This window comes from Leucopleurus acutus (genome assembly GCF_964270905.1).
Source record: "Leucopleurus acutus genome assembly, chromosome: 9".
NCBI classification, from domain to species: domain Eukaryota; kingdom Metazoa; phylum Chordata; class Mammalia; order Artiodactyla; family Delphinidae; genus Leucopleurus; species Leucopleurus acutus.
The window spans coordinates 21,336,912-21,363,652 of NC_139144.1; the positions used below are offsets into that span (position 1 = coordinate 21,336,912).

The following is a 26,741-nucleotide window of genomic DNA, read 5'->3' on the forward strand; positions in this document are numbered from 1 at the left end:
AAGGAAGTATTAGCATTCCTGTAGCAGGAAAGGTAGTTGTAGAACATGCATTAAGGCTTAATACGAGGAAAACATTCATTGTTTTGTAAGGGTAGGATATGGATCTAGAAAAGATGCTGTAGTATAGATCCATTACCTAGAATTTCTGTGAACCTTTTTCATTCACGTTTCATCAAAAACAAACTAGTTACATTTTGTTTGCGCATTGTCAGTTTTCTTCTTTTTTTAACAGTATTCACTGTGAGGGAACAAGACACGTAATCCTCTTAGGAGTTAGCATTAGATCATATCGCTGTGAGGTGGGAGATACCATTCATTTATGAAATGTGCATGCTAAGTTTTTCTTCTGAGGCTGTAGGTGACCTTGTAGGTTCCGTGAAAGATAGTGGCTGTAGACCAGTGATGCCATCCACAATTTGCACAGGAACCATTCTCACGAGAACCACGGAGTTCACGTATGTCTTCCCTAAGTCCATAAGAATTTTTATCAGGGTTATGGCACACTTGAATGAAATTTGTCTAATACAGTTTGGGCTCATGTTAGAAAATAATCCAGATAATTACGAACTTTGTAAGGATCTCTAATTTAGGATAAAATAGCCTAACTAGTTTATAAATATAAAAACAATTGTTCTAGAAGGAATATACATTTGTGTTAGGTATGGTATGGTTTTTAGCAGATTCTTGGTGGCTTGATGATGATGAATGCATATAAGCTAAACGAGAACCACTGGTTTATGCAGAACACTATAGCCAGCTCCGTGATTTCAGTTGAATGTCCTATCTTTTCCTTTCTCTAGTCCATGTGAAGTCATCATGGAAAATGACAAGCAGTGGATCACATATGTGATGATAGCAGATTTCAGAAGCTGGCTGTCTGGAAATTAGAACTGCCCCAAGGCAGAGGAAAAGTGGATATAATAGGAGCTTCAAAAAAGCATTAGCTTTCTAGGTGAAAACTGATTTACTAACTTGCTTCTTCCTGTACTTGGATTGTCCGTAGCTAGTTAACAGCTGGGGTAGAGAACTTCAGTTTGTATCTGCCGGTGAAATTACTTCTTAAATTCCAGTTTTCTCCCATTAATTTTTTTTAAGAAATTAATGCAGTTTACAGAAAAGCTTCCGTATACATTATTTGTATAGTAGGCAAATCTAAAACTATGAGGAATTAAAATCTTTAGGACAGTCCTTTTAAAGAGGTGTGACTATTCATAGTTCACTATGCTAGTTAACTTTGTCTTCTGTTTGAAACTATCGGTGGGGGGGATGGGGGGAGTGGATGACTGGGTGATGTAAAGCCACTTCTTCGTGGACAGGTATTTCTTTAGCAAATACCATAAGTAGAATCTTGTTTGATAATCAAGGATGGCAAAGTTGACCTAAGTTCTAAAACTTGATTAGGATTGAGCCCTAAACACAGCTGTGTTAATGTAGCTGTTTTCAAAAGGAAATGGAAATTAAAAGTGTAAAAACATGACATACTACTGCCAATCTTAGTCATTCTTAGTCTGTTTACTTTTTTCTCCAATACACAGAATTTGTATACTGTGTCAAATTATGTCAAGTAATTGGATGGTGAACTATGTTGACAAATACTGTCACTGCTATTGGTTTATACTTAATCCTCCTGAGAGGTAGAAGACAATAAGAATTTATTATTCCAAAATAATAACTAGTATTTTGTATTTCAGCAATAAAATGTTCACTTGAGAGGGCACTTTCATTTCACTTGAGAGAGCTAAGAATGCCTTTTTCCTGTAGTTTTGTACACCCAAAACAAATTTGTAAGATTTCCTGCTACTCTTTAAAATACTATAGCTAGACAGTAAATGTTAAGGTTTTCAACTAATTTTGGTTCATCAGTAGGACATCTCAGTCATGTTCTAACATGTACAAATTAGATATTCCTGTGTTTTTAGGTAAAATATTCCGTACTTTCAAACAGCTGTAAATTAGTCTGTAGTTGAATCACGGGACGCTTCAATGGAATGGACTCATCTTGTACGATGTCAGATATAAGCAAACGTGTGCAGCATTTGCGTAGCACGGTAGTTTCTCATGGCTCCTGCTCCTGCAAAACAGTAACACGTAGGAACCTTCCAGGAACAAGCCTTTACCGCCTCCTGATCTTGCTGCAGTCCCGTCCAGCTGAGGTAGTAGTTGCGAAAGAAAATGGAAGGCTCCTTACAAACTCTATCTGGAAAAGGTAACTTCTGTAAAAACACTTGCATAAACAGACCCCAATCTCAGAAGTGGTACAGGACAGTTTGGTAAAACTGACATAATTGTGGTTTATTAACATGAATTAAAATGCCCAACCAGTGCTTCAATGTGACAGTATATTTAAAATAGAGGAATTAAAGGCCATATACTGTACTACTTTCACAAAGATCACACAGTTTTGCAAAGACATGTCATATGTACAGTGCTATATGTCAAATGAGAAAAGCTGTAAGCGATTATATACGCAAAAGAAATGCAGTATTTACAGTTTTTCAGGAGACATTAAAAATCATCTGTACATTATATTACATTTTGCTTGCAAATAACCGATAAAACAAAATGAGCCATCTTCACACCAAACTAAAAATCTGTATTGCATTTTTTTTATACATAAGATGCACTCACAGAACTGCTGATTGATAGAAAGAAAATCCTCGTACTGCCATTACTTAGCCGTGTATTTAATGCATATGTATAACATAATAATATAGAAAACATTCACTAAATGAATTTAATTCCAACAATAAAATTTAAAGATCATGTAGCATCAAATCTACTGCCAGAAAAACAGCTGGAATGTTCACTTACAAAATAAAAGATACCTACACTGGCTTAACAGCACATTTTTTAAGGGATTTTTTTTAAAAAGCAAAAATGGGAAAAATACAATGAGAGCGCACTGGTGTTTTTTTGTTTTGTTTTTTATACAAAGTTTCATGTACAAGCTTTAAAAAGTACCTTAACAGGTACATATGAAATGTACAGTTTATCTTACAGAACATTTTAAAAAGTTTTTGGAGTCTATTTTAATGCCACCCTGAACCATGGTAATTGTTCTGAAATGTTGGTGGCACCTGTGCTCTGTGAATTGGAATCTGTCCAGGCACTGGAGATGCCTGCTGAGGTCCTTGAACCCCATGTGGCAGGGCCACAGAGCCAGGATGAGGACAGAACCCTGAAGCGGTAGGTGTGGGAATACTGTTTGGTCCTTGGGGCTGGAGATGAGGACCTGCGACTGGTAAAGGACAATGTGGCCCTGTCGCAGAAGGCTGGTGTTGGGGTCCCGGTCCCAGAGTGGTGTGATGTGTAGTAGCTTGTGAGGGGTACGGTGGCACAGCTGGATGAGCACTTGAAGGAAAAAGTGGAGGTCCTTGATGAGGTGGGTGGTGTAAGGCCGGAGCCGATGGGGTATGATGTCCGGAAGCCAGAACACCGGAAGGCGGCGGCGGAGGGGGTGGTGGAGGGGCGGAGCTCACCACGTGCTGGTGTTGTGCTTGCAGACCTGGGAGTCCCGTGGAGGGGTGGGGCGGTGGATGGTGATGCGGGGCGGGAGGGGGAGGTGGGGGTGGCAGACGGTGTCCAGTCGTTTGAGAGTGAACGTGGGACCCAGGGGCGACAGCGTGGACAGGCCCCACGCCGTGTGCTACGGAGTGTGGCTGTGCCTGGGCGAGGTGTGGTCCTGGAGCGGGAGGGGGGGGAGGCGGGGGTGGGACTACGGCGGCGGAGGTCTGGTGGTGAACGGGAGGGGTCTGCGAAGGCAGAAAGTGCCCTGGAGTCACGTGATGTCCCGGAACGGCTTGCTGGCCCGTGGTGCCGGGAAGAGCTTGATTTGGTCCTGATGTAAACACAGTTTGTTGGGAAAGACTGCCTTTCAGCTGATTATAGCTCTGAAAGTTTGCGGAGGGCTGCTGGTTTTGATAGTAAGAAGACGAGGGGGGGGGCGGGGGGGGCGGGGGTGGTGGGGCCGCGCCGCCCAGGCTCGACTGGGTAAACTGCTGACTGAGCGCTGCCGGGGTCTGTCCTGAGGGCGTCTGCGTGAACAGCGCTCCAGAAGGGGCCTGCTGCGCACTGGCTTGAAGGTTCTGTGCTGCTGGGTAAAAATTTCTTTGAGGCTCTCGCTGAGGTGTTCCAACTTGAGGTGACTGTGAGTGGTGAGGCCTGTAGGGAGAGCCTAACTGCTGTGAAGGAGGCTTTGGTGAAAGATAACCGTGTTGTACAGGCGTGTGGGGCGTCGACGACTTTGGAGGATTTTCTACGTGAGGTGATGGAGGACAGTGCAACTTCACGGGCGCGGAAGGCAGCTTCTGTGCAAGTTGCTCAGATGAACTGCGAACAAGTGGCTGTGGAGGATGATTCTTCGAAAGTGCTTGGGTGTTACTTGACAGCTGTTTTTGATGGAGTTCTGTTTTCAGGTGGACACCGTTCTCAGCTTCTGACACAGTGACTGCTCCCTCCCAGTGGGAATCTGGTTTTGTGAGTATTTTCCCATGTGGCTGGGCAGGTATTACAGGTCCCGGTGAACCAGGCTGTGAGAAGAAAACAAATTTATATAAACTTCAGAAATATTCTGTGTACACTGAGGTTTGTTATTACTGGTATTTAATGTTAGCTAAATATTAATTGGAACGGGGGCAGGGAATAAGAGGTCTGAGAGGAGGACAACTACAGAGGCTTGAGATGTTAAAACGCCAGTTTTTTTAAGTAGTTGAGCAGGTTCTGATAATAAGCTTCAACTGAATTCCCTGAAATTTTATTGAAGACAAGTTAAGGAAATTAATCTGCCTTTTTTCCCCTGAGCAGTGAAACCTGTCTTTGACTCCTATTCTGAAAGAACCACACTTAAACACTGCAGGCAAGTTTCAATTCCATAATTGAAATTTCTATACTCCACCTAAGGATAAATTTGCTTGGGTAGATAAACCTGCTCCCCCCAACTGTTTTCACTTGTAATACCTTTTCCATTGTTCAAGTTCAGGTAATCCAAGGATAAGACTATTTGAATATATAATGATGTTCTTTAAGCAGAAAGAAAAAATCAATCTCAGATTTCCTCATCGTTACGTTTCCAAAGATATTGCCCCACTGGATTATCATGTCTTGATGATCCAGGATAGAGGCAGCATTTCTTTTAAATTAAGAATGTCACCTGACCGTTTGTTTTTAGAGAATTAACTGGCTGGCCGGTCAAATATTTTATGAAAAGGCTATGAATTTCCTAGACACTAGGATAAGGAAGGGGTGGAAGGAACTGTTGGAGCAAGTGTAAGCTGCTGAAGTACGTTCAGCACATGGGAACTTGAACAGGAGAAGTGTCCAGAAATCAGAAACTGATCCTTGGTACAGCAGAAAAACCTCCATGTGCACATTACCATCCACTTTTCTGAAGGGCCACGTTCAAAGGTCAATGTTATTACCTTGCTCATTTTTGAAGGGCTTTTACAAGTATTTTGGGAAGGATCTGGGGACGCACATTCACTTGTAGTCGTGGGTTCTGGATTTTCAGGATCAGGATCTGTAAAGCGTAAGGAACCATAGAAAATGTAAAACTGCATGATAAATACTGCTTTTTACTAACACTCGGACGTACATTCTGCTATTCAAACCAACGTCTTATAAAGGCTCTCTCTCTCCTTTCTGAAAAGGTATTTAAAACCACCACCATGATAGGTCATCTGCTTACTGACCTTCCATAAGTTCACTGAAAGAAGGGACTGGGCCCTTGGGTTGCAACTGGGGAATGTGATTTGAATGAGATGAAGGTGAAGACGGAACATGAATCGGTGAACATGGGACACATGGTGACTCTCCCCCTAGAGATGAAGCAGAAGCAGACCCAAAGAGAACATTAGAAGCACAGAATGGGGGTGCAGAGTGATTAGCTGACTCCACTTTTCGGCAAAGCAACAAGCTCACTTACCACTATCTTTATCTTTTCGGTGATCACTGAGTAGTAAAGCTCTCTGATAACTCCTCTCTCGCACTTGCTCCACTGAAGTTGAGGCGGTCCTTTAAAATCAAGTCATAACATCAGTTCAGAAGCTGCTGCCAGCTAGATCAGTTTGTGTCCCCTGATGGCCAACATAGCCTTTCAGATAAAGGCTTTTGCTCGTTGGGGAAAAGCTTTGAAAACAGCTCCCCACCCCAGCCCACAACACCCCCCCAAAACTGAGACTTTTATCCTCATTTATTTGAAGAACTCAAGCAGACGCCATTCCTTTGTCTTAAGCAATTTCTTGGTGAAAAGGAGGGGGTTGTTGAAGGGGGTAGCAAAACAACATTCAGAACGTCACTTCAGGTTACCAAAGGGACCACATATACCCCTGACAAATTACCTTGGGTCTGGATTATAAGGCTAGCAGGAAGCTCAGAGGTAAGAGGACCATGGAGCAAAGTGAATGTGGCCTCCTGCCCTTTGCAGGACCCTTCTGTATCCAGCTTCTTCTATTCCTATCGAAGAAACACTAAACATGGCTGTACTCTCAAGGCAACTGGTAAGGGTGACAAAGAAACTGCCAGATGTTGACTAGGATAAAGGTTCTTTGGAGAGGAATATTTGTGTGAAAATTATCAAGGAGTAGCTATAATGGACCTTTAATGATGCAGGGAAATACTTAACTGGCTTAAAACTCTTATCAGCAAAAAGGATCTGTCAAAATTATGATCACAAACCTCCTCTGCTTTAGGAGAACAACAAACAGGAAGGCAGCTGATTAACAAAAACTTTGTTGTTTTTCAGAACAGCACACTACCAATCTTTACAAATATATAAGCTCCGTTCAGAATCAGCTATGTGACTGGATGATAAAATAACAAAGACTACTGTCATTATAAGGTATATTACTTGTAGTTCTAAAGTTACCAGTTAGTTAGGTTTTTTTTTTTTCCAACAGGCAGCTTACCATTGGACTTCTGGTTCATTCTTTTCACTGGCAGAAGCTTCCTTAACAGGACAGTTATTGCTGGTTTCTTCCAAAGTAGCATTATAAACTGTAGCTGGTGTTGGTAAAGGTAGGCTAGCAGTGCTTTCTATCTGCTCCCCATTTTCATTCCCGTTGGCACACCCATCAGCATTGTTGCTGCTCAAGTTTCCACTTGTGTGAGGTGATACATTAACCAGTGGAAAGTGTTCTGCCTTAGAGCCACTTTTCCTAGCTTCACGTTGTCTTTTCCGGTATTCTAATAGAGAAACCTTAAGCAAGAAAGATAAGGAAAAGCAAATCTTTTATCCTTGTTTTTATATGTCAGTGTCAATCTATTCTTTTTTCTTTCTAAAGAGAATTACTATATTTACATTAAGAAAATTATATAAAATAATTTGATTCTGAACAAACAATAATAATTAACAATTATCAAATGCCTACTATATGCCAGGCATTGTATTTAGATGATTTACATACATTATCTCATTTAATCCTCACAACAACCCTATGAAATAGGTATATTATCATCCCCATTTTACAGATGAGGAAATTGAGTAACTCACTCACTCAAGGTCACACAGCTGGTGAGTGTTGGAGCCGGGATTCGAACCTAGGTCTTACTTGAAAGCCCGTGCTCTTTCCACTATACTATATTGCTTCCCACAAAGTTGCCAACTGGACTCTGTTATAAAAATTAAAAGCACACATCACTAAAATTCTTTCGACTTGCAAAGCAATAAGCCTATTTATTAACAAATAAAATACGTGTTGTAGTTTCTCCCACTGATCTGAAATAAGGCATTCTAATTGTCTCGGTATGTCTGCCAACCAAATAATGGTGGTGAATCAGGGAACTTATTTATATAATAAATACTTTTATATCCATGGCCTAAATACTGTAGGTATTAAGAATGAGGAAAGAGGCATTTCTTCTATATCGGCTGCCTGTTCTATGTAAAATAAGGGTAATAAGAACACAAATATTATTCAATTCTGTTTATTTGGTTGGGAAGTGGTTATCTTTAAAAGTTACTCTTTCAGTGAAATAAATCACCTTGAGGTTTCGATCTCTGAAACCATGCTCCTTATAGGAATTTTCCCTTATCACTAGCTCTCTGCAAACATAATCTAATTCACTGAGCATTTACAAAAGGTTTAAAAATGTACGTGTCAATAATTCAATATGAATAAAGTATGAATGCCTTACACAGTACATATTATAACTACTAATTACCCTCAGAAGTAGTATGAAAAAAACACTATTAAAAGGACTATAAATCGTTAAATTTGTAACCTTTTTCTTTTGTGGTGGATTCTGGGGTGTGCAACTTCCGTCGATCAAATTGTCATTAATAGTCCGTCCAAAACCAGATACAAGCCCATCTTCTGAAGTACAAAACACAGGTGTTTCCATAAACATGCCTCTAGTATCATCCTGCATCAGGCACTTTGACTCACTTATTCGGAAGCCTCCTCCAACCTCCAACTGATGTGAGGGTGTCAGGTCCCTCAAGTTGGAGTTTACTGAGAAGTTAACTCCTGTTCTGTCAGGACTCTTTACCCAGGAAGAATATATTGGGCCCCGTCCAGAGTGAGCAGATTCCAGTTGGCTGTTAGACTCAGTCCTATCATGTGCAGGTGTTTCCATGGTTTTATGTAAGGCAGCTTGCTCGACTGTATCGAGTCCCAGTTGAAGGTCTGACACAGATTCCTTTTCTCCAGGGCACTGCCTACTGACTTCAGTCCTACTCCTAGGGCTGGTATAACCAATAGTCTTTATTTCTTGCAGACCAAGTTCAGTTAAATTAGAATTTCTAAAAGGCCCCAATGTTAACATGGTTGAAGATCTGTCAAAGCCCTGTTTACAGAATTAAAAAAAAAAAAAAAAAAATTACACAAATAACCACATTTGGAAGCTAGTTACATTAAATCTACCAACAATTTATAATGATACTAGGGAAAAGTCACCGATTTAAAAAACCTTTTTTAGTATCTCCTTACCTCTTGACTATAAGTGCGTCTCTTAATTTCTGGAGAACTTTCTGGGGAAGAAATATTCTACATAAAAGAAATAATCATAATTGAAAATTAAAATATGTTAACAAACCCATAATATTTATAGAAATGAGAACTTAAAATGAGAAACTACTACACAGACTTTGGTTTTAGACTTTTTTATTTCCATTCCCCTTATATTTTGCTTTAAGGTCACTTTGATAAACATAGTCATTTAGTCTGACTTTTTGTATATCAATCAGATGAAATGGAAGTTATGTGCATTTTAATAAAAAAATAAAGTTTAAATTCACAAATGCATGTTCCAAATTTTCGCTCTTAGATTCTTAAGAACTTTTTTTCCCTGCTCTCAGTACACTAATTATTAAAGGGAGAAAAAAACAGCTATTAAAGAAGCCCCATCCCCATGGGTTTTTGTTTCTGTTTTTTCTCACCTCAAAGTGCATGGTATTTCCCGGTGTGCCAGGAGTTACTGGGGTAACTGGTGAATATATGGGCTTATAACCATTTCTACAAGCTTCGTCGTCTGACTTTGCCCGTGGAGGAGTGGCAAATGATGGATCCGTAGGAGTAATATCCGTGTGAGTTGGGGTAGCATATGGTGAAGGAGTAGGTGTGGAGGTTTCTGAGTAAGCAGAATCTAGTAACTGATAGAGTCTTCGTTTTTTTAGTGGTGTAGTTAAATCTGTTGGTGAAATAAGTTAAGAAATTATACTGCTGCTATTTGCTATAATCTGTAATATATTCTGGGAAAGATCAAAAAACATCAGCAATCGTAATTATGATGATTGTCACCCCGAAACTAAATTTCACAGTTTTTAAAGATAACAGGAAGCAATCTCTCCCCCACCCCCACCCCGCCCCCCAACTTAGTCATTTTCACTGTTAGCAAGCATATTATCTTGCCAGAAGGCTTACAGGCCTGGGGGGCTCTAAGAAATCTTACAAGTACAGCTGTTAATTTAACTGATTTCTAAGAGTCCTTTTGAATCTTGTTGAAAAACAGCTGGCCAACTAGGCCCAAAATTCAACCATAAGCCCCAACATATTGTACATGGTACTTGTAAATTAAGGTTTTCATGTCTACCTTCGTCTAAAACTTTGGAGGACAGAAAAGACAAAATATATGTAACAATGCGCTTCTTTTGAAAGGTACATAATAATTAGAATATATATATGCTATATATATCCTGCCACATTCTCCACACTAGAACAACACTGAAAAGAAATTCTACCTGGAAGAGAACAGCTATCATTTAATAGTAGTGGACTTCTATTTTCACCATTGATTGTAGGACTTCTGGATCTTTCTTGACAGGGTGAATTAAATCTGTGTAAAATTGCTGAGTTTTCTTCTTCCAGAGCTTGTTTCAACCACCGCTGAAATACATAGAACAATAAATGAAGAGAAATCAGTTTGTAGCTGTTTACATATCCTATAAATATACAGCCAATTCCAAAAGCATCTCACTACCAGGACTGGTAGAGTAAGGAATGAGAATGGCTTTTGGCTCATACTAGAGTTTCATATCCAAAGAAAAGTTTACCTTCTTGCATGAGCCAGAAATGTTTTCAGGAGGTTCTTTTCTTCTCCTTTTTTCTGAAAGGAATGGTGAAGTGAATCTAATGTAGTGCTTAGGAGTAGAGTATACATGCGGACTATAAGTGAGACCCGGTAAAGAATTGAGCTGTGTAGCTAACACTTCAGGATCTGTAGTTATGCGCAGAGGCTTTTCTGAAAGGGTGTCTGAAGGTTTTCCCGTCTTCTCATTCTTCTCACTTAACCATTCATTGACCAAGTGCTAGAGAGAAGGAAAATCTGGATCACTATATATGTAATTATACAGATTCTCCTATAGAATATTCTAATACCAAATTTGTAACTGACATATCTAAAATGAGAGATTAATTTAAATCCTTCATATATGATGTCTAAAAAGTCAATGTAAGTCATTCTGCATTTCCTTGGTTATCTACACTTATTACTAAAATTTTTTACACAATTATACTTTGTAGGAACAAAACACATATTTTTATAAAATAGTAAAAATCTAGGAGACCTCAGTACTATCTTAAAAACACAAACACTAAACTGCTTCTATATTATGTGTAAAATGTTTAGTTTGTCAGACTTTAGGCAGTGTTTTTTTTGTTGTTTGTTTTTTTGCGGTACGCGGGCCTCTCACTGCTGCGGCCTTTCCCGTTGCGGGACGTGCAGGCTCAGCGGCCATGGCTCACGGGCTCAGCCACTCCGCAGCATGGTGGGATCTTCCCAGACCGGGGCACAAACCCATGTCCTGTGCATCGGCAGGTGGACTCGCGACCACTGCGCCACCAGGGAAGCCCTAGGCAGTGGTTTTCTACTCTGGCTGCTCATCAGAATCTCCAGATGAGGCCAGTGCATATATATATATATATATATATATATATATATATATATATATATATATATATAAATATATATTTTTTTAAAGCTGTTGGCATTGACAATCACTAATGATTTAAGGGGGTTGAAATCTCTAAGTTCCCATGCTTTGAAAATTCACATAATCCCTTTCTTAGTTCTGTTTATTTTTTTGCATCTACAGTGTACATAGTTCACTCTTTACTGGCTGTATGAATATACCTGATCCTAAAGTATAATGATTACTCAACTTTTTCTTTTTTTAAGAACTAGTTATTTAGTAAAGTTCAGATGTAATGGGCATGGAAATAAGGATTACATTTCTCAGCTCAAGCACATTTTCCTTGCTGTGTGGGCACTTATATCTTTTCTATCTAGTTATCAAATTATACTCCTTTAATTTTTATTATAAATGTAATTTGTAGAATATGTAGAAAAACTAGTGTATATGTATTTACACATACATTCTCACAATACACATACAGAAATACATACATTAAAAAAACAGTCTACCCACATCCTGTCTTCTAGAGATAATCACTATAAGCATTTTGGCATCTTTTCTTTCCTTCCTTTTTTCAACGTATGTAAACTTCCTTTCTAGGACAAGCAACAGTGGGGCTAAAGCACTTGGGAGTCTGCAACAGACTGCCCCGGTGTGAATCCCGGCTTTGCCACTTACCGTTACCTCAAGCAAGTTACATAACTTTTCTACATCTCAATCCAGATCTATAAAAGAAGGGTCATGAGAGAAACTAGCTCTACAAATAGGGTTATTGTAAGGATTACAAGAGTTAAATAGCCAAAGCTCTTCATAGAGTATCTGGCACAGAATAAGTGCCATGTGTGAAACTGAAGGCAGCCTTTACATTATAGGAAATCACAATAATTTGGTACTCTGTCAAACAGTAATGTTGTTTAAAATAGCAGTATATATCACACGCAAAACCTGTGGGAAAAAAGGCTTTTTTTTTTTTAGAGACAATCAGGATACAGGAACCTATATCTCAAGACCAGGGAATTAAATCTATAGTGCCACAGTAGTTTAGTCATTTAATAATTAAAGGGCAGGGACTGTGTCATATTTGCAGTCAAGAAAGCAGCCTTTTGTTTTGTTTTCCTGCACTGTGTAGCTTGTGGAATGTTGGTTCCCAGACCAGGGATTGAACCCACTGGGCCCTCAGCAGTGAGAGTGCAGAGTCTTAACCACTGACCACCAGGGAATTCCCAAAAGTAGCTTTTCTTTTAAACATGAATCTTTTTTCTTTCTCACTAATCCAAATTATGGAGAAAATCTGCAGCTACTTTTTGTCCTCCCAAAGTGGGCAAAAGTAACTGCTCATTGTCAAAATCAAGTGCTGGCTTGCTTGTTCGGGATCCAAGGTGCAAAGGTGAGCACAGACTTCAAATCAGAGCGGTGTTTAGATCGTCTCTGTCTAATCCTTTGACTCGCCACTGAAGTATACTCCCAGGTTCCTCCTAGATATTTACGAAGTATACTTCTCATGGTTTCACAGTACCTACAAACTATACTGAATTTGGTAAGAACAAAGACCAGATAAAGTGGGTTTCAAAGTATTTTGTTGTAGAAGGGTGTGAGAAGGATCCATTTATGATCTACCCCACTGCCCAGAGAGCCTAAGGGTTGCACTTTGGTATCTGCTCCAATCTGCTGTACTCAGAATGGGAGAAAAACAAAGCTTCATAAGGGTGTTCTGTATTTCTGGCCTTCCTGTAAAGCTCAGGTTGGTTTATCTCAGTGATTGTTTACCACAATTGCTTCATTAAATCTGACAGTAGTTTTTGACAGATTTTTATTAATAAATTGACCTAAAACTACTCTTCCTGAAACCCTCCCACACTGTTGGTGGGAATGTAAATTGGTACAGACAGTATGGAGGTTCCTTAAAAAACTAAAAATAGAGCTACCATATGATCTGGTAATCCCACTCCTGGGCATACGTCCGGAGAAAACCGTAATCTGAAAGGATACATGCACCCCAAAGTTCACTGCAGCAGGACCTAGAGATGATCATACTAAGTGAAGTAAGTCAGAGAAAGACAAATATCATGATAGCACTCGTGGAATCTAATTTTTTTAAAAAAGAAACAAATGAACTTATTTACAAAACAGAATCAGACTTAAGGGGAAACGGGGTGGGAGGGATAAATCAGAAGCTTGGGATGAACACATACACACTACTATAGATAATAAGATAACCAACAAGGACCTACTACTGTATAGCACAGGGAACTCAATATTCTGTGATAAGCTATATGAGAAAACAATCTAAAAAAGAATGCATGTGTATAACTGAATCACTTTGCTGTATACCTGAAACTAACACAACATTGTAAATCAACTACACTCCAATAAAATTAAAATGAAACTACCCTTCCTTATAAATTTTCACATCCTACTACATTCTATGGAAATCAACAATTTCTTCACATTTAATTCTTGTAATCTACCTTTACCATGAAATTTATAAAAACTATAAAGAAAGGATAACACATCTCAAACTAGTTGTTTCTGAGAAGTGTAGTTTAGTACATAAAGTAGGCAAAATTAAATCATTAGAAATCAGAATTGCAATACTACAAGGAAGCCTTGATATACTGGATATTTTAATGATGCAAACATTTCTATTAACTGATTTTACAGTTTTGCAATTCTCATTCTTAGTTTAAAACTTTGCTAGTTTTAAACCACGACTCTATCACTCTTCCTTATGAGATGTTATAGACTGAATTCCTAAAACATGAATATATTTAACATCATAAGACATTTGTTAAAAAACAGTTCTTACATTCATTAAGAATCACATACCTTTTTTGTTTTGGGATACTTTGTTGGACATTTATTAAGTGCTGGAACTTCAGTTTCAGTAATTATTTCTGCTAGTGCAGTTTCACTTTCTGGTTCTATTGCAAGTACAGTATTTTCAGTATCATTTTGTTGTGAAGTAACTTCTATATCAGGAGAAGACGGTTGGATATCTGAACACATGCTGACAGTTCTGTGTCTCCGACGCTGCTGTCCGATGTGAGTCCTACTCCGAGAAAAACTTTTTCTCTGTTTAGTTCTATTTACTTTGGCAGGAGTTGGCTTGCTAGCAGTTTCTTCTTTTGCTTGTTCCTAATTCAAAAGAGAATGGAACTTTTAATACGTTGTTTATATAACTCAGTAGTTGAAATCTAATGGCATCAATCTGCTTCAGAAGCTAACTGCCCCAAATGTCTTTATGAATTCTGATATATATTAAATTGACATAATTAAAAATTTTCTTACTCTCCAAAACAAAGCAAGTGGAGTCTCATAGCTGAAGTCTTAAATTCTCATAGGATTTGAAAAATGCTATTGAAAAGCTAGTATCACATCAAAAATTCTTTATAGATGTAATTAAATTGTGGAAATTTTATTGGAAAGTGGTGAAGTGTGAAAATAAAACTAGACCTGAATAATAATACCTGAATAACTTCAGCATCAGTGACAATCTGTGCATCTTTACATTCAGTTTTAACTTCAGTTTTGGCAGTGCTGATCCTTTCCAAAGCTTGTTCTCTTCTTTTCTCTCTTTTTTCAAGTCTGGCAAAAGCTTGCAGAATTGCTTCCATTTTCCTTTCTTCTCTTGTCTACAAAATTTAAAGTAACATAATAAATACTGCTGTGAAGTAAAATTCAAAAGTCCAAATGTTCATGGCAAATTAAAAAAAATTTTCTATGATGGTGTTAGCAAAACACCTCTTTTGATGGTAGATATGGGATTAAAAACATTTATATTCATTTTAGATCTTTGAGAATCCCAAACATCTTGGTAAACCCTGTCATTACAAATACATTACAATGAAAGGAATGTTTGGATGACTGTATGTTAACGATAAAGGTAAGGCAAAACCAAAAAAAGACTCAAGAACGACCCTGCTTTATCAAACCAAAAGTCTTTTTTTCTCAATAATACATTAGGCAGCCTTTTAAAAATAAGATCAAAGTTCCTAAGGTAATAATATGTTGAAAAGGTTAAATCCATATGAACGTAAGGAGTGAATATATTGACATGTCATAGCAGGATATTGTGGGGTGAAGTCCTGGGTTTAAATCATGATGCTACCAGTCATTTACTATCTCTGTGACCCTAGGCAATGTAACAACTCTGGTTATTAACCTTTTTGAGCATCTTATAAAATGTGGGTAACAATATTTACACTTCACAGAATGGTTAATGAATTCAAATATAAAATATCTGTGAAGTTTTCCAACCTTACTTGGAAAATGGTAGGCATTTCTTAGGTGTTACTATTTCTCCTTTGGCTCTCTTGCCCTCCATTATAATTGTTACAAGGCATTCCTCTATCTTCTGCTCTTCCCGTCTACACTGACAGTTCAAGGCAGAGACTGGAAAACAGCAAGAGTTCCTTTGAGCGTCAGTTCTCTTTGGAGAGAGAACATTAAAAGCAAGACCCAGAGCCTTGGCCAGGGGGCCTGGCAAATGCTTCAGGTTTCAACCAGAAACAGGAAGCATGTCCATCAACTGTCCAGTTCTCCAAATGTAAAGAACCAGGTCCTGAGGCTTAGATCCATTCATCTTTCTTCCTTTATTGTCATCCATGTAGGAAAGAAAGATCAATAATAACTCAAGGTCTGGCTGCATGGTCTTCTCAATATCAGAGCTTTAGAGTTCGAGTAATTATCAGCAGAGATTCAAGCATTAAGTAAGACACCTACACTATGAAAACTATTACTTACTCTTTCCTATATTTTTTCCTTTTATTGTTCCACTAGGTAAGGGAAATATGTAAACAAAACTCTTCTGAGAACTTTATAATTGGTGAAAACAGACTACCATACTGCAAATGTGTCAGTCTTATAAAATGTGTTATCCTCACCCTCTTTATTTTACAGGTAAGGAAACTGAGATCCAAAGAGGTAAGATTACTTGTTCATGGACACATATCTGCGTCTTAGCTTTCTTGGTCTGGGATGGATAATAAGACACTAAAATAAAGAACATAGGCAAAAGATCTCTTTACTGGAACTGGAAGTTTTAAAGCTGAATTCTTTCCTTAGATAATACATGTCTCTGGTCTTAATAAATCACTTTACTCGACCCCCTTTCATTTATGGCTCTCTATAAAAATCCTGTCTCAATATATTAGGGCTTTTCTAACACCCTAAATTTAGAAGTCTGGAGTAACTAAAAAATAAGATTTTCATAATTGCTTCACCTGTGGAATGGGGGTGGGTAGAAAGAGAAGGGGTTCATTATTGTGCTTATAAATTTAAAAATAAATCTGGGAAAAGTACATTTTTCCAAAAGAAACAAACTTGTCTTAGCAAGAATCATTTTATGTATAAAATAAATTTACCCACGGGCCAGGCACCCAAAGGAGATATTTTCTATGTCATGATTATCCAAGGAAAGTTTCCTAAGATAAATACGAATTTATGCCAAAAGAAGTTTCCTTGACATGGTCCATTATTCACTTGTTTTAGATACAGTAAGGGTCAGAGATAAAATTAATTGATGTAAAGACAAAATTAATTCATTTAAAAATTGAACTCCCTTGGTAAACAATGCAGCTAATGGATAGTCAAAGCAAAATCCTTTATTTCTAGATGACTCGATCTTTTTGAGCTGATCAGGATCTTAAAAATAATCTAGTCCTACACTGCTGAAGAAACCAGAGCCCACGTGTATTAACAGAATCACTCAAAGGCAGAGCCATAATTATTATCCAAGTTTCCAGGCTCCTGGTTTGTTCTTCTTTCCAATTACCAACTACTGACACACTACATAATGCAAAATAAAGCATAATTCTTCCTACATTTACTACAACTATTAACTGAAAGCACTAAACAGGTATCCTAATAGCTTTAACCCAGCTTCATCTTAAAAAACACACTTTAGAAAATGTAAACATGCTTTTGATTATGTGAAGAAAAAAAAAAACGTTAGTTACTAATCTACTTTTTTTAAAAATTCCTTAAGGTTCATATGTCATTCAGCTTTTATATTCACCAGTGTATTCTCTGACACACACAACCAGATATACAGTATGTAATGACTGAAAATTTACCACCCACTTTATAGATCTAACTGATAAATAAGTTTTATATATAGCTTGAGATAATTATAGCTGATTGTTCAGGGGACTAGAGAAATTAGGAGCCTTAGTTCAGCAGACTGTCCATAGATCCTGACCTCTGAGCTGGATGTAGTTTAGATGATACTTGTCACCTAAGGCTACCACCAGGACCTGCATGTTTCATTTTCATGACTCATTCCAAGCCACTGACTGTTCAGACCTCAAAAGTCATTTTTACTCTCTATGAGCTTGGCAACTGATAGACCCTGATTTAGAATTAGAATTAGAATCAGACAGGGTTGACTTTTGACTTTTGTTGTTAACAACAACACTGTTGTTAACGCTGGAGTGTTGGGTGCTGAACTAAAAAAACTGACAAATCTCTGATGAGATCTACAGATTGCTTTTATGACATTTTTCAGTTTATGGCTTTACAGTATAACACACAAGAGTACAGTAATTTTCTGTAAGCAGAAAGTCTGCTTAATATCCCTTTATAGGATTTTATCACTTGAGTGGGTACAGTGAGAATTTTTATTACAATTTTGTGCTTCAATGTATAAACACACTGGAACACAAATTTAACTTGAAATCATGTCACCTTGTACTTGGAAGAGACTATGGAGATCTTCTTGTATGAGCCCCTATTCAACAAATGGTGAGGGACTTCCCTGGTGGCACAGTTGTTAAGAATCTGCCTGCCAATGCAGGGGACATGGGTTCGAGCCCTGGTCTGGGAAGATCCCACGTGCCGTGGAGGAACTGAGCCCGTGAGCCACAACTACTGAAGCCCCTGTACCACAAGGAAGAGTAGCCCCCACTCTCAACAACTAGAGACAGCTTGCGCACAGCAACAAAGACCCAACACAGCCAAAAGTAAATAAATTTATATTTTTTAAAAAATGGTGAAAACCTAAGGTCCATATAGTTCAAGGACTACATAATAACACGAATTAAAGTTTTATACAATATCACAACTGAAAAACTAAACTACACTGACTAAATTGTTAGAATTCATCCCAATTAGAGATATTTGGTAATATGAAGCTGAGTGAAAATAAGCTTATGTACTCTGGATGCCTTACAGTGGCTTTAGAAGGAAATTTGCTAGTAGTAGGATGTAAGAACTGAGAAGGAAACAAAATGAAGACATTTAGGTATTTTGTGATTTCTTTTTTTTTTTACCTTACTACCAAGTAGGAAGTGGCTCTTAAAAACAAAAACAACAAAGTTGCCTTTTAAAGGAAAAGGGAAATGGCAGGGCCAATCTACCAAATTACTTACAGCGTTGAAATAGAGAAATTAAAAGACTTCTTACTCAACTAACTTCCCTTAACCTTTTGAATAGGAATTTATTAATTTTTTAAAAAATGCTAAGATTACTGCTTACCAATAAAATTGTTCCAAAAGAGTAAGTATCTCCATTTCTTCTCTACCACATGATGATTTAGTTTAACTTCATAGCACTCTTTCCTGTTTGATGTTTGTTTTTCCTTCCACCCCGTCCTCCGTGAAAGCTGCTCCAGAACAGGGACCTTGCCTTCTTTTGTTCACCCAGTACTTTAAATGGTGCTCAGCATATAACAAACACCCAAATTTTTAAGTGAATAAGAATTGGGTATACATTATATAAACCATGTATATCACTGTAATTTGAAGGTATGTAATGAAGTCTTTAAACAAGATTTTGGAAATCTTGAATTTACTAAGGCAGCTGAAGCTGAATATCCTCATTTCGTTTGAACAGACAACCTATAAAAATAAACAGGTTCCTTTTTGCTAGTCGATACTACGATTTTGAAAAAACAATTCCTAAACACTGTGATGAAGCAAATGGGACTTAAGAAAAGTAAAACTAGTAATCAACGTTAAGTTAGTCATGCTCTGAGGAGAGAAAAGTTAAGATGGACAATACATGTCAGATGACTTTTCTGGCAAATTTACCCTCCCCTATAGTTTACTATTATTAAAAATCCTTTTGCATCTTCTAAACTGATCTTCTAAATCAAGTCACTTCCTAGAGACATTAGTAAGAGCATGGATTCTGTATAGTAGTGTCTTCTCAGAGTGTTTTTTCTATAGAATAAAAATCTGCAGGATGTCAAAGGTGTCACTACAGAAAAACAAGTTGCAAGGACGTACAGGTTGAGGAAATGCTGACATAAACAGAACTTCTCAAGAGGTTTCAAACACCATGTATACTGGAAATCTCGAAGTTGGGGACAAGGTATACTGTTTACTAAAGTCAGCTGGCTACAAAGCTCTCTCTTTCACAAAACATCTTAAATTAGAGTTCCATGGAATACCTTTTGATGTGAAGGATCAAGCCTGAGAAAATTGTGGGGAATCCTGCATCCTATCCTGCCTGGACTATAAGCTTCATTTAGTTCACACTCATGGGCGTATCTATAGCTTTCCTCAAATGGCTGCCAGGAACATCTAATAAGCTCAATTATAGACCACCTACTTTTATAAAAGCCAGACCTTTTTTTTCCCCTAGAAGCTAGGGCTAAGGCAATGAGCCCTACAAATCCTTGCCCTTACGTAGTTTATATTCTGGTGATATACAGTTGATTCTAGATTGTCCTAGATGCTCGACAGGTTTAAGAAACTCATAGCTAGGTGACTATCCCTTCATATCCTTTTGTTGGTCTCAAATTTCTATCCTCCTACATGTGAAGACCACCTGAACCACCTTGCATGGACTCCAGTTTAAGCAATCTGACTATAACAGGCCATCAAATATTACCAAGACTATATTCCCAAAGTATTCTTTCCATAAGGTTGTGGAAAGTTATTTTGAAAATATATTAAAAGATACTACAAAGGAGGTTCTTTTCATTTCACTATAAATGGGGTGAAGGAGGGGAAGCAAGCCTCCTTTTGAATTTAAATCTTTCTAAGGTTTTATATTTTTAATCAATCACCTGTTCATCAAAATAAGGTGAGCTTCTCAATATCTAACCCCCTTCTGTACACTTAACCTCTGACAAGGTTATGGCCACCTAACTTCAACTCAACTACCATGGACCTGGGAGAGTCTACTCAGTAGTACCCCGGTTTTGAAACCAGGTGAGTATAAACAGCCTGCTGTATTTCAACTTACCGTATTATTATATTTCAACCCACTGTATTTCAGCTTAAGATTCTCCCAAGTCAGTTCCAACCCACTGCCAAAGAAGTATCTCTTACTAGCTAAAGAGAAAATGTCTAATAACCATCTATTCAGTTCCATACCATTTAGCCACATGTGAGCTTTTGTAAGGAGAGGACAAAATATAATGGAGGAAAAAGGAAAATATTAAGAATGGCTTTCTACCCTGGCCCCCTAATGATTTGAGTATTCTTTCATGAAATCATCATTCAGCATTTCATGTGATCTACAATCAACCAATCTTATTTTCCTATATCCCTCCTCACCACCACCCCCCCAAAAAACAGCCTATAATTCCAGCCAAATGTGATTTTAAACATCATAAGGTAATGGTAAATTCTACCTAGTTCATGAAATGACCTCTGATCCCTCCAGCTATAAGTTACCTGTCATATATCTCCTTTACCACACTTCCTGCTGCACTGTAACTGTTTTCTAAATGCCCTCAAAGGCAGAGATATTATCTTCCACTCTCAACAAAAGGAACAAAGTAGCAACCAAATTACATAAATCACCTGTGCTATTTTTGGAGACTGAGCAACATGCTAATATTAGGTTGTATATAGAACTGCCATTTGTGTAGATAAAAACTATCAAATCAACAATTTCATATGGTTCAAGCCATACTACAAAAGGATGGGCTGAAGTATATTTGAATTTGGACATTACATGGTACTTATCTGGGAGGAAAGTCTGACTTTTTATATTTCAATCTCATAGATACACGTCAGAACTGGTATCTCCTATTATAATGCTTTAAAGTCTGTCCCATCACAGGAGAAAATTTAAATCAGTTTGACCTAAGTTTCTCAGGAGTTGACCTATCTTTCCAATTACTGATGTTAACATAGCCAATATAAAAGGCAAACACTGGAGTAATAAAGGCTGATGAGTACTTAAACTTTTCAAAACAAAATATTTCAACCCACAAATACTAATACTTTGGGGAGTGGGAGGGGGCCAAACCAACTGCTTAAGAATTCTAGGATGCATGCTTTTGCATTCTAGTCATTTGAGTATTGCAAAAATTCTATAATTAAAACATCCAGGCAAACACAGCAATTACAACTAACAACATTACAGTGAACTTGAAGGCTACAGGTTAAGGAGCCAAGGATTTTTAAATACTTACTTCAAAAGGGAACCCTCATACACTGTTGGCGGGAATGTAAATTGGTGCAGTCACTAAGGAAAACAGTATGGTGGTTCCTCAAAAAATTAAAAATAGGATCCAGCAATTCCACTTCTCAGTGTATAAAGAAAACCACTAATTTGAAAACATACGTGTACCCCAATGTTCACAGCAGCATTATTTATAATTGCCAAGATATGGCAGCAACCTAAGTGTCCATCAACAGATGAATGGATAAAGATGTGACCAATATACATATATATGTGTGTGTATGTGTGTGTGTGTGTGATATACACACACACACACACACACAATGGACTACTACTCAGCCATAAAAAAATGAAATTTTGCCATTTGCAGGAACATGGATGTGGAGGGCATTATGCTAAATGAAATAAGTCAGAGAAAGACATACTGTATGATACCTCTTATATGTGGAATCTAAAAAATACAACTAGTGAATATAAGAAAAAAGAAGCAGACTCACAGATGTAGATAAACTAGTGGTTACCAGTGGGGAGAGGGAAGGGGGGGAGGGGAAGTATAGGGGTAGCAGATTAAGAGGTACAAACTACTAGGTATAAAATAAGCTACAAGGATATATTGTACAGCACAGGGAATATAGCCAATATTTTATAATAACTATAAATGGAGTATAACCTTTAAAAACAATCACTATTGTACGCCTGTAACTTATACAATATTGTACCTCAATACTTCAATAAAAAATATTTCATATCCCTTCAAAATACCAAATTCTAAATATTTACGTTTGTTTATTCCCATGAAAAATACTCAGCTGCACAACCACCTTAGTGGCATATATTAAAATGAATATGCTAAAACAGATATAAAAACATGAAGTATTCATTTATATTAATATAGCATACTAGTAGACAAAATCTGGACAAAACTGGATTCCCAAGTATGCCTTTTTGTCTACCTATCCAAAGTTCCATCATGTTCAACAAAAAGGCATTTCTCTTTCCTTCTGCCATCTCAAAATGAGGATGTTCTAAGTTCCACTAACTTTCTCAGCACTGAAAGAAGGAAGTATTTTAAAAGTAGCCCCAGAGTCATATAACAAACCTCCAGGTTTGAGTTTTCTTTTTTCCTCTCATTTCTCTCCCCCCAAAAGCATTGTTATAGCCCTTAAAGCCGTATTTGTATCAGACGCATGCCTCATACAGAAACCACTCATACCCTAAAGTGATCTTCTAAAAGTTTCTGCAGGATTATTGCAAAGACAAGGCTGTGGCAATTGTGGAATGAACTGGCCAATATTGAACATCTAGTCAAGAAAGGGCCATAGGTAATTTGGGTAGGTACAGGTAATTTATTAGATGTAACCCAATCTTGAAAAAGGTTCAAGATAATTCCTTTTAGAGGAAGAACTCCTTTTTCTTTATAAGCAACCTCCTCCAATATTTTCTCCTGTATTTGTTTTTCTTCTCTCCTGTTCCTAACACTACCCTGTCCCATCAGAGCAGTGCTTCTGAAATCCTGAGGCTGTGAAACAGTTCTGCATTGCTTTTGCAATTTTGAACATCAACAATACATCAGTGTTAGAGGAATGACCATCAAGGCAATAAGAGTTACATTTAAGCAGGCCTACAATGACCAAAATCCAAAGATCCTACCGCTAAGTATATGACACCTGAGATTCCATGAAATACAACATGAAAATCACTAAAACAGGAAACAAGGGAGCATATAAAATAAAGGGGAGTGGGGAAAGCCCGTACTAAGATCATCAGTTGGTATATAAAGTCATTTTCAAATCTTAAGGCAAACTATATCTTAATGTCTTCTTAACTGGCCTAGACATTGTATCAATTGCTAAATTACCATGGATTTTTAAGAAAATATCTTGTCCTAGTTTTTATACAGGTTAAGATATTTCAAATAAATAGTACAGGGAGTGTAAATACTAATCTTATTTTAATGGAAACCTTACTTTGTGATAGCAATATGAGATGTAAAAATAGCAGCTGCCAACAGTGGGTATTCTTCTTTTTCGCATAAGCCATTTATTTAGTGCTATTATAAGCTTTAAAATTCCATTTTTGTTTTACATTAAATTATGAAGAGAAAGGATACATTTAGTTAATGAAAAACATTTTGAACAGTAATTCTGGCATTAAAATTAATAGTACTCTGCTTCAAAAATGTTAAAAAATTATTTCTTAAATGTCAGAAATTCTAAATTGTCTAATGAACACACAGTGAAAATACAAAAGATTAGTGGAAGTTACCTGAATGGTAATGACAAAGCCAAATAGAAATGCTCAGGGACACATCATGTTTGCTAACTTCAAAGAACAAGGTAAAGGCCCTCCTAAAGGCAGCAGCAAGTATTTTGGGATGAGCAGTGTCACTAAAACCCAAGTGACAGAAGGAAGCTGCTACCGGCCTTCCAACTTACCATCTTCCTTCTCCTTTCTGCAATCTGTTCCTCTGACTCCATTTCTACTTCATTGCTAATGGGAGTTTTTTCTTCTATATCATCAATAAAATCTGGTTCCTGAAAGATGGAAATGACTGCTTTATAGAAACTACTACTCCATCTACAAACTAGAGGCACAGAACCATGTATTTTAAATGTCTTTCAACCAGAACTAATTAAACATAAAAATCACAAGAGTACTTAAATCCATTTCAGAAACTTAAAACTGGTTCCTAATTCAGGAAACTTCTCAAAATCATGCAATCAAATAATTTTGTTTTTCAAAGTTCTAGTCAATAATGTTCTTTATCAGTAGAGTCCGCAAAGCCTTAAGTTTATATTCTTACCAACACATAAACATATAAATTATTTCACATAACCCAGTGCCTACAAATACCAAGTGCTTAATAAAGGTTTGTTCAATTTAACACTTACGGGAACCTATCCTTAGAAGATAAGACACTGGAGACGAATAAAAGCTTACTTAATCTTCACATTTAAAAGGTTCCGCCTAACTAACTTCCATTTGTTTAGAGGGCATATAACAAAATACTTCCTGGTGAAGCGGAAGTACAGGCCAAACTCTTTCCTCAAATTTATCTTATGTGTTTTTAAAATAACTTCCTCTCAAAAATCATATGTCCACCCCTACAGAATTGATTTCATTATGTCCCAAATATTAAAGGAAAGGAATCATTATGGCTTAAGACTTTAAATAAGAACATTTATTACAAACATAAGGACAGTGCCATCTGGACGAATTTTTTTAATTACCCAGTCTTAAGGAAAATCTTGTATTCAATTCTACAAGGATTTGCTGGGTGAGCTGTTTCTTAAAAGTTTAACAAATATTGTACAAATTCTAGCAGAACCTGTAGTTTACATTTATAAGTACTTCATTAAATAAGAGAATGACTTAAAAAGTTTAAGCCATTTTATACAAAAAAGAGGATAAAATATGACAAATTAATTTTCTTCTCTTAACTTCTTTCATCAAGATTCAGTAGAGCATAGTTCAGTACCTGATTATTTGACACCGATAGTCTCAGAGGAGAAAGCTTTCTCTGTTTAGTTTCCGGGCTCTTCATTTTGTTCGCTGTCCCTTCACAATCCAAAGTAATATTCTGATTTTGTGTATCTTTTTCTTTTGAAATATCCTTTTCTTTTTTTCCTTTCTTTCTTCTGGTCTCATAACCACTATTAATGTTTTCCGTGGATTCAGAACTACGTTTCAGAACAGGGCACTCTGGATTTTCTTTGAGGCATGCACAATCCACCTTGTACTTACTGGAAAGAAAACCAGTTAAATATTTGTTCAAGATATAGACTGTAATATTTTCTAATCCATTTTAAGCTACACCTCCACAAAACTGTATGCTATTACTAATTATAAGCAATCGTTTTCGCTAATTTTCATTCCTTATAACTATGACAAAATAAATTTTCTCATAAAAACAATATAATAATTAGAAGTTGATTTCTGACCAGAGATTGGTCATAATCATAAGGATAACCAGTGATGGGTTACAGAAGGAAAAAACTCCAATAAATTAAAACTGAGTCTTTTTAAGTCAAATGATACCATGGCATATTTTAAGGCAAAAACCCCAGGTTACCTCAGAGTGCTATAAAGTGTATATGCAGAATATGATAAAATACTCTAAATCTGACCTAAATAAAAAATGCTAGGTACAATAAATACCAAACCTTAACTAGTTTGTCTTATACTTTAAGGAATGATTTCAATAACCAGGGTTCTTTAAAAAGCTACCTTGAAAAAACTGAATGTCATGTTTGCCTTTGCCCTTAGGTATTCCCTCTTTCAAATAAACGGAAGCTTGAAAAATAATTGCACTACCTCTCATCTTCACAGTAGTGATAATTATTACTCCCATTTTACAGATGAGATTAAAGCTCAGAAGGTCAGTATCTTGTCCAAAGTCACACATTAAGTGGTAGGGATGACATTCAAATACAGGTCTGAGTCCAAAGCCCACACTTTTCAGCTCTTCAGTATTTCTTAACTCTCTACCCTCTTGTCTACCACCAAGAGTCAGTTCATCTCTAGGATATAGGCTGAATGCCCAAACCAGAGTTAAATAATAACGGAAGACTCCCACTTTGCATGTTTTGAGTAGTTTGTTCATAATAAAAAATAATTTACTTTTCCAAGTTTCTAATACGCCTAACTCATTCACTTTCAACACTGGTAGAAAGCTACAAGTCAAACTGTCTAATTCTGTGAATCAGGGGTAGAACTCAAACATCATGGTCTACCCCTCACCTCTCCAAATCAGGCAGTAACAGAAACTAGCTGGAAACTTTTTCTAGATATTTTCTTTGATTTTAGGACAACAGAACTGCAAATAATAATGATGACAACTGCTAATATTTATTCAGCACTTATTTTGTATCAAGAATGGTTTTAAACCCTTTACATGTGTCAACTCAATCTTCGAAATATTCCTGTTAGGTGAGTATTATTTTTCTCATATTATAATGAGGTAATGAGGGAGAGAGAGATGACAAAATTGGTCCAAGGTTACATAACTAATATAAGTGACCGAGCTAGGATTTGA

General features: G+C 37.1%; 1 protein-coding gene across 8 annotated transcripts in view; it reads right to left on the reverse strand.

Annotated features, from left to right (window-relative positions):
• Positions 1-1,626: 1,626 nt before the first annotated feature.
• Positions 1,627-26,741, reverse strand: part of KMT2E (lysine methyltransferase 2E (inactive)) — a 99,331-nt gene continuing 74,216 nt past the window's right edge. For 7 of the 8 annotated variants that reach the window (XM_082846744.1, XM_082846739.1, XM_082846743.1 and 4 more), the window contains 14 exons: positions 25,185-25,449; positions 24,142-24,240; positions 14,815-14,979; positions 14,174-14,482; positions 10,487-10,741; positions 10,175-10,319; positions 9,374-9,624; positions 8,925-8,981; positions 8,218-8,781; positions 6,903-7,192; positions 5,921-6,009; positions 5,688-5,813; positions 5,418-5,515; positions 1,627-4,529 (listed from right to left, as the gene is read on the reverse strand). In XM_082846744.1, the coding sequence (XP_082702870.1) occupies positions 3,030-4,529; positions 5,418-5,515; positions 5,688-5,813; positions 5,921-6,009; positions 6,903-7,192; positions 8,218-8,781; positions 8,925-8,981; positions 9,374-9,624; positions 10,175-10,319; positions 10,487-10,741; positions 14,174-14,482; positions 14,815-14,979; positions 24,142-24,240; positions 25,185-25,449 (4,213 nt within the window). In that variant the 3' untranslated portion in view covers positions 1,627-3,029. The remainder of the gene's footprint in view (positions 4,530-5,417; positions 5,516-5,687; positions 5,814-5,920; positions 6,010-6,902; positions 7,193-8,217; positions 8,782-8,924; positions 8,982-9,373; positions 9,625-10,174; positions 10,320-10,486; positions 10,742-14,173; positions 14,483-14,814; positions 14,980-24,141; positions 24,241-25,184; positions 25,450-26,741) is intronic. The other variant, XM_082846746.1, reaches the window with a different exon arrangement.